Source organism: Passer montanus, unplaced genomic scaffold, assembly GCF_014805655.1.
Source record: "Passer montanus isolate IOZ18808 unplaced genomic scaffold, ASM1480565v1 scaffold20, whole genome shotgun sequence".
NCBI lineage: Eukaryota > Metazoa > Chordata > Aves > Passeriformes > Passeridae > Passer > Passer montanus.
The window spans coordinates 2872653-2880659 of record NW_024366592.1 but is presented as its reverse complement, the minus strand read 5'-3'; the positions used below and the strand labels follow the sequence as shown (position 1 = coordinate 2880659).

Genomic DNA, 8007 nt, shown 5'->3' with positions numbered 1-8007 from the left:
TCTTTTTCAAGTGGTATAAATTCCTATAAATCACTTAAATAGGAAGCTCAGAAGTGCCATCTGAATTTCCTTGCCTTAGTCATTCCCTTCTCAAATAACTCCCTTGGTGTTACAGCTCTTAGAATTTGCTTTCACTTACAAAAAGTTTGTTTGAAGGGAAAACCCAGACCCTATTTTAGCAATCCAGTATGAGGAAAACAAGTAACTTTAACACATCTATTGGTCCCTATTCAATACAAAATTGAACAGCCCAGCAAGAATCAAAGGAGGGAAAAAAGGAACAGAATCAGTCACAAGTTTCTAATTTTATTTTAACAATCTTGCTTTTTAAAAAATACAAGTTCTGATTAATGCCAGGGGGATGCCAAGTGTCCATCAGCCACAGGCCTTATCTCTCACTTCCATTTCCCCTCCTGGGAGTAGTCATCTCTTTTGTCAGGGTAGCAAACAAAGAGCAGTAAAATGCTAAATAACTGAATTGTGTAACAGAATCCCAAGGGACCTGTGTCTTAGTATGGCACAAATTCGTTCAGCAAAGCGTCACTGACCTGGACCAGTAATTTCATGTTGGCACAATGTACAGGAGTTGTGCAAGGTGCATCAGGAGAGGTATTGTTTGCACTGCCTGGTACCACCTGCTCTCTTCTGCAAACAGAAAGGTTTAAGTGGAAGCAAGAGCTCAGTTACCAAAGAGGAGGGAATTCAAGAGGAGGAGCAGGTTTATAAACAAGACATTGAAGATCTCTAAATGTTTGTTTTTTTTCATAGTAAGTAATTGCAGGAGCAGCAGAACTGCCCTTTTAGCTGCAAGGGGGCTTCTGTATAGGCAACTACAAGAGCTTTAACACTCTCCAAACAGCACATTTCCTAACAACCTAGAAACCATGGCACCACAAAGAACAACTTTTTCTACAAAGGAATTCTATGCAACACAAGTGTCATTTTGCAGGGTCCTGTGTCCCGAGCAACCTTTTCATCCATGGAAAAATCTGAACTGTGAGTTCACTGCTAATGGGTTAAATATGCCATGGCCTGATAAATTTCAAATATGCCATTTTTCTCAATAACATCCTAACTGGAAAAAGGCACTCACTTTTGAAACAGCAACTTTGTTATGGGCTATGAAGGGGTACTGAAGTAAGACTCATTAATAACTGTGCTGTGATTCTTTTGATGTCTCTACTATGCTCATGCTTCAGTGTGTTAGGGATTAGCACTGTGGTGCTATTGGGAACTTGGCCATAGGAGCAGCCAAACATATTTAATGATGAAAATATTTTTTTTCCTTCAGCTTGTTTTTGGCAAAGTTGATTGGGGATTTTTTTTTTCCTTCAGCTGTTTGACTGAAGAGTGGAGTAGTCCTAGGTTCAGGTATCACCTTATTCTCTATTGAATAATTATTTCTGAGCTTCTACTACCTATTTAATGCTGAAAAAGGAAGGTGCAAGGAAACAAGTATCTGTACAAGCATAATACGCCTGTAATTACACCTCCTTTGGCCAGGAACTTAGCATCCCCTCAACACATTTCACATCACATAGGAAAGTTCACAGTACCAAGTTTTACAATCACAGTCACTCACAGCACCAAGATTGTCCAGACAAGAAGAAGTTACCGAAGAGAAAGGCCACTGGCCAAAATTCACACAACTGCCCGTGTAAGGGCTCAGGTTAAAAATAAAGCACTGGTGGGAAAGGTAAGCCTAGCTTTTGCCAACTCTCCATTTGGCACGAGGAGAGCAGCGAGTCACCCATCCTAGCTGCACTTCTGAACAGAACAGCACTATTGACCCATCTTTTCTAGGGGCTTCTCCAGCCCCTCAAAACCCATCAGCCCCACCGAGAGCTGGGGGAGAAGAGCCCCATGGCAGCCCCACTTCTGCCTCTGGGAGCTGGAAGTTACCAGACTGTAAACATTTTGTTGTAGCAGTCCACCGGAGCAGGCAGTTGATCCCACTCTGTGACAAGGAAGGTGGGACAGAGGCCCTGAAGCCCAAGCCCTGAAAGAAAGAATGAATGTGTGTGCGGAAAAAGTCCGGGCTGCGCCTGCAGTCCTGCTGTGGGTAGCAGTCGGTTGTGCTTTATTTCCCCTTCCCATCAGGACAGCTTGAAAAAAAGAAAAAAAAATTTAAAAACTTGCAACAGGAAAGTGTTGTTTTTCACAATTATTGCAGCCTTGCCCAGATAACAAAATATAAGCCTGGGAGGGGCAAAGTCCTTCCTCCGAACGTGGTCTGTGTGCTCCTCCTTCCACGGGGCTGGTTTCAGGAGCAGCGGCAGCCAGGCAGAAGAGCAGGCCTTAACCCCACCCGACATTCATGGAGCTTTAAAACCAAAGAAAACTGTGTTCCTATGAGAGGTTATAACAATTTTTCCCCACCTACCCTAAACCACATGCACACAGAGGGCAGGATGCTGATACGTGGGCTTTCACCAAAGCTCGAGAGCCCCTGTGCCTCAAGGGCTCCTGCAGCACTTTGCTTGCTGTGCTGAAATGTTTGGTTCACTGAGCATGGAGCCCCCCCCGAGCAGTGCCAGCGTCCTCTGCTCTGCTCTTGGAGAGGCAGCACTTTGCAGGCTTAGCCCCATCTCTGCTCTCTCAAGCAGGCATGGAAGGGGGCCGGAGGAAATTTTCCAGCCTTTCTGGCTGTGTAAAGGAAGACCCTACGCTCCGTGTAAAAGAAAACCAAGGCTGATCCCGTAAACATGCATATTCACAGAGAAATGAGAGCCCCAGCACCTGGGGATGCCAGCAGGAGGCTGCTGTAAACCCTGTTCTCACCAGAAATAAATGTCTTGGTGGTGATGAAATGGGGCCTAAGCCCTGGTTTGTGTCCATGCCCGACTGGTGTCTTTAGCATGTGAAGTCAATGTAAGATGCAAAAGGTTGAAGCACAGAGGTAGACATTTTGGCTAGGAGAAGGTGGCTCATGGGCTTGAAGTGACCAAGTGGCCAGCGTGCTTCCAGAGGTTCCTTAGCTGGTACACAAAGGCCTGGGAAACACAGGCAGCAGCTTTGCAAGACCTAGGGAAACCAAAGCCTGCTTCCTTCTGTCCTTCCTGGAGGCAACATCTGCTGGTCAGGCCCCTCTTGCATCTCATTATTGTGGTCAGCAGGAGTTCTTAAGGGAGGGGACAAAATGCACGGGTCCCTGTTGAGGATGAAAAGGAAAAACTGAGCCTTTTCGGTGACAAAGCAACACAATGTCCTGGGAGGGGGGGGAAGAGTGAGACCCTCCAGACAGTGGAGATGCAGAAGCACTAGAAGAAGTCTTGTCGTGAAGGACAGGTGCATTTTCCGGGGACAAATGCCATCCGTAGGCTCCTGCAGGTAGTCGGCTTTGTGCGGAGCTTCCGCTGCTGGATTTGTCCACGAGGAAAGGAGGAGGGGAACGAGAGTCTGGCCGGGAAACCCACGTCCCCTTCTTCCCCTGCTCGGCCACGGCAGAGGGAACCTGAGCAGAACGCAGAGACAGAGACTCTGCCGGGGGCTGCCGGGGGGCTCAGCCCTGGGCGGTGACCGCCAAGGCGTTCACGTACCCGTGGGGACCCACGTCCACGTCGGAGAGCCCGTGGGCCAGCGGGGCGGCGGCGGGCGCGGCGGCGGCCGGGCCGTACTTGGCGGGCGGCGGGGCGGCGGCGGGGCGCAGGAGGCAGCAGGTCTCCAGCGCCTCCAGGCCGCGGCAGGTCAGGAAGAAGAGGTTCTTGAGCATGAAGAGGGACAGCGGCTGCTGGTAGCGCAGCAGCAGGAGGCAGCGCAGCGCCAGCAGCGGCGCGTCCAGCAGCCCGGCGGGCAGCAGCAGGTGCAGGGCCAGGCGGGCGGCGCCGGGCGGGCGGGCGGCGCTCAGCTCGTACAGCCACAGCACCGGCGAGGCCAGGCAGAGGAAGTAGACGGCGATGAGCAGGTAGCGCAGCGGGGCGGGCAGCGGCGCCGGCCGCCCGGGCTGCAGCACCAGCTCCAGCAGGGAGAAGCTGTCGAGCAGGTCGAGGCAGGTGGCGAGGAAGGCGGCGGCGGCGCGGTGCTGCGGCGGCGGCTGCGGCGGCAGGAGCAGCTGCCCGGCGCCCTCGGTGCCGATGGCCCGCAGCAGGCAGTACAGCAGCGGCGCGGAGAGCGCCAGCGTGATGCGGAAGCCGGTGGTGCCCAGCGGCAGGCGCAGCTCGATCAGCTCCAGGATGGAGGTGCCCAGGATCAGCGCCGCCTTGGGCGTGAAGGCGATGGAGTAGATGAGCCAGGCGAGGTGCGCGTAGGCGAAGTCGCCGCCGCGGGGGGGGACCCCGGCCCCGCGGCCCCCGGCCCCGCGGCCGCCGGGGGGGCCGTGCAGCAGCAGCGGGTGCGGCGGCGGGGGCCGCTCCCGGCGGCGCGCCCGGCTGTTGCGGCAGAAGAAGATGCCCCAGCCGGCCGCCAGCACCAGGTCGGTGGCGATCCAGCTGCACCAGTACAGGTCGGTGACGGCGATCAGGTAGAGGTCCAGCAGCGCGCCCTGCCCCAGCAGCAGCACCAGGGACAGCGCCTGGAAGCCCCAGCGCCGCCCTCCCCCCGCCCCGCCGGGCTCATGCTGCGGCCCGGGCTCCCGCCGCCGCTGCTGATGCTGCTGCTGCTGCTGGGGAGCGGCGAGGCGGCGGCGGGCAGCGGGGCGGCGGGCGGCGGCACCAGGGGCTTGCTGATGCTGCTGCTGTCCTCCTCCTCCTCCTCTTCCTCCGGAGCCGGGGCGGGCGGCTGGCGGCGGTGGGTGGGCTGCGGCTGGGGCTGGGGCTGGGGGAGAGGCTGCGCGGCCGGGGGAGGGGAGGAGGGGGGCGAGAACGGGAGGGCGAGGAAGGCGCCCCCGCCCTGTCCCCGGGGATGCTCCCCTTCCACATCTCGGCCCCCCCGCCCTGTGCCCGGGGATGCTCCCCTTCCACATCTCGGCCCCCCCGCCCTGTCCCCGGGGATGCTCCCCTTCCACATCTCGGGCAGCCCCGCGAGTGGGGCCAGTCGCCCACGGACGTGCCACAGCACCCACTCCGTTACATCGGAAGTGCTTCCGTCTCCCCTGGCCTCTCTAGGCTGGCCAAGACAAAGAGCAGTTGGCCTGGCACAGAGCCTGCAGTGAAGAGCTCGTTTGGGGCTCATCTGTGCTGGTGGACATTTATCTGCCCCTACATTTGGTCTGGAGTGTTTGTTCATCAAAGTGTCTTTTATCCCACCAGTTTTTTGTGTTGAGGGAATCCACGTGCTGAGGGCCCTGCCCAGTTTTCCATGATGGGACAGAGCCTTTGAATTGATATGAATAGCTCTGGAGTTCTTCTGCTGAAAGCAACAATCGAGACCTTTGTTGACCCACTATTAATGGCCTCGAATTGAGCTTAATAGCTGTTTGCATCTGTTTATCACCAGCTCTAATGGCTTGGCACGTCATGTTCCAAAGTGCCTTGGTGCTCAGCATCACCAGCTCCTCATCTGTACCTGTGCCCACCAGTGGTGAGCCAGGTGCTGCCTGACAGTGATGTGGAGCACACCAAATGAACTGTCTCCACAAACATCTGCATTAACTACACTTTGCCATAAAGATCCAAGATAGCTTCACGTTTTCAGCATGTTGCTGAATCAACACATGGCACTGAGCAAATGCTGCTTAGTGCTGGGAAAGGACAGCCAGGACAGCAGTGACAGCCATCTAATACGTGTTGCAGGCTCCCTGAGGAGCCCTGCTGTCCCTGGCTGCTCTTGGCTGCAAGGAGAAATCAGTCTGGGGTACAAGGAGAATTCATACAAGGGAAAGGGAGAACTTGGGGTGGATGGACACAAAGATTTCTTTGGGCACACAGCATCAGGAGTACAAGCAGGGGAATAGAAACAGTCACAGCCAAAAGCATTGCTGTCAGTGGAGACTGGAGCGAGGTGGAGCACACAAATTCATTTTCTAAAAGCATGGTCAGAACAGAGGGGAAAAGAGAAGGTTACCGGAGGCTATGCAAGTTTTAATTTGGGCAGCATGGGAGTGAAATGGTATCACATCTAGGGACTGCAGCAAGCAGTCCCCATACAGGTTGCTACCCTGCTCCTAAGCCCGTGCTGCTGCATCCCTGCTGCCACACCCTGCTTGGCTGGGCTGCAGCTCACAGGGGGGACATCTATTTTCTGCACAAAGTCTTCACTGAAGGCTCCGTGTACAGGCTCTGTTTGATAGGGAGCAGGAGGCTGGGGTCCATGGCCAAGCAGGGTGATTGCTCTCTCTGGTGCTCTTTCATGTTCCTTGGCAGGTGTTGGGAGTTGCTGAGTTCAGGACAGCCCAGAGTGGGGTGAATGACACCAGCTGTGCCTCCTCATTTGGCTTTCACAGAAAGGCTGGGTTGGATGGCAGTGTAAGCCTGTGTGGCCCATGGCAGAGGGTAAAACCACATTCTTATGCTCTGGATCCTGGCTTCTATCCAAGGTGGGTGGCCCCTTCACCTGACTGTTCTCAGGTAAGCCACGATTCATGTGTGGTCAGCCCTCAGCATTAGCTAAATTGGTCTTGCTCTTGCCACATTCTGCTGCAAGGGGAGTTTTCCACTTCTACAAGAGGATGTGGAGTGAACACCAAGCATCCATCTGGGCTGCTCAGGGCACTGCCTGGGCAGCAGACAGTGACAGCTTTGCCTCGCTGGCTGTCACGCTCTGGGTTTCCTGAGCAATGCAATTGCACCTGACTCTTCTCAGGTAAGCCATGATTCATGTGTGGTCAGCCCTCAGCAATAGCTAAAATGGTCTTGCTCTTGCCACCTTCTGCAAGGGGAGTTTTCCACTTCTACAAGAGGATGTGGAGTGAACACCAAGCATCCATCTGGGCTGCTCAGGGCACTGCCTGGGCAGCAGACAGTGACAGCTTTGCCTCGCTGGCTGTCACGCTCTGGGTTTCCTGAGCAATGCAATTCCCTGTGTGCCACGGGCTGGACATGCTCACTGAGCTGCCCTGGAAGCCTGCCACAGGCACTCACACCTCTGCTTTTGATCCAGACACTCATTTCACAAAGAAGCCTCATTCCCCAAAGCTTTGGCTGGCTGGCTGGTGTCCCACCTGCCGGGGTGAATTGGGTGGGGATCCCTGGGCTGAGGCTGTGTGAGCAGGGCAAGAGCAGGCTGGTGGAAATGGTTCTCCAGACACCACAGGATGCCTGCTGGGGCTGTGGAGGTTCCTGCATCCCAGGTAGGTGTGTGGGAACAGGGAGGACCTGTGGTTGCACGGCAAGGGGAGCTATGATAAGGAATGGGGGAACACCAGGTAGGAGGGTGGAAGCTCGAGGGCTTCCTTGGGCTGAGCATGGGCTCCAGCAGTGCAAACACAACAAAAAGAGGTGAGGATAAGAAAGGAGCTTATTTGTAGGAAAGGAAGCAGAAATTGTGCCTCTGTTTCAAAATGGGAATGAGGGGGAAAATGACTTCTACTCGAGAAAGCACTGGAGAGCTTTTTGTAGCACGCTGTAGGATGAGATATGACAAGATGATGCTTCCCATGTGATCCAGTTATTGAATGCAATGTGCAGTCTTGGATGTGTTAGTGCTTAACCATTGCTGTTAAAACATTAAAAAGCTAAACTATAAATAGATTCTACTCTTTAGTAGCTCCCAAGCTATGTTTTTTGCTTTTTTATGTTTTGATGTGTATGCACAGAGATGTGTGTGTATACATTTATTTAAAGGCAAACAGCAGACAGAGTTTTGTGCAATAGTCATACTGAATATCTAAAATGCTACCATTTTTAGTTCACACTGCAAGTGGAAGCAAATGTGCCCTCAAAAATACCCCTGCTGGGGGAAGGCAAAACTTTCTTGAGGGCTGAACTTGGGAGAAAACAAAATAATGACTCAATTTCTTGGGGGGAGGAAAAAAAAAAAGAAAGAAAAACAGGGCAGCTATATGCCTGAAAGAAAGACCAGAAACTAGATACCTAATTATACCCTGCAGTAAGCTGTCAGAAACTGGCAGCAGTGGGAGGGAAAGAGGCAAAGCTGATCTCGGGGAGTTCGAGCATAATCTGCTCCAACCAT

The 8007-nt window shown here is 53.6% G+C and overlaps 1 protein-coding gene across 1 annotated transcript; it reads right to left on the bottom strand.

The window, feature by feature from the left end:
- Window positions 1-189: 189 nt before the first annotated feature.
- Window positions 190-5109, bottom strand: TMEM121B (transmembrane protein 121B). The gene is made up of 3 exons (XM_039708270.1): window positions 4651-5109; window positions 2782-4579; window positions 190-2105 (listed from the first exon to the last, which is right to left on the bottom strand). Exons 1-2 carry the CDS (start codon window positions 5107-5109, stop codon window positions 3503-3505), a joined length of 1536 nt encoding a protein of 511 aa, XP_039564204.1. The 3' UTR covers window positions 190-2105; window positions 2782-3502.
- Between the last annotated feature and the right edge of the window lie 2898 nt (window positions 5110-8007).

What these genes read in the sequence shown, in the direction of transcription:
- TMEM121B (XM_039708270.1), bottom strand. Translation starts at nt 5,109, where the DNA reads ATGAGCCCCAAACGAGCTCTTCACTGCAGGCTCTGTGCCAGGCCAACT. An exon ending in GCAGCATCAGCAAGCCCCTG is followed by an intron (nt 4,580 to 4,650) that starts GTGCCGCCGCCC and finishes CAGCATCAGCAG; the next exon opens with CGGCGGCGGGAGCCCGGGCC.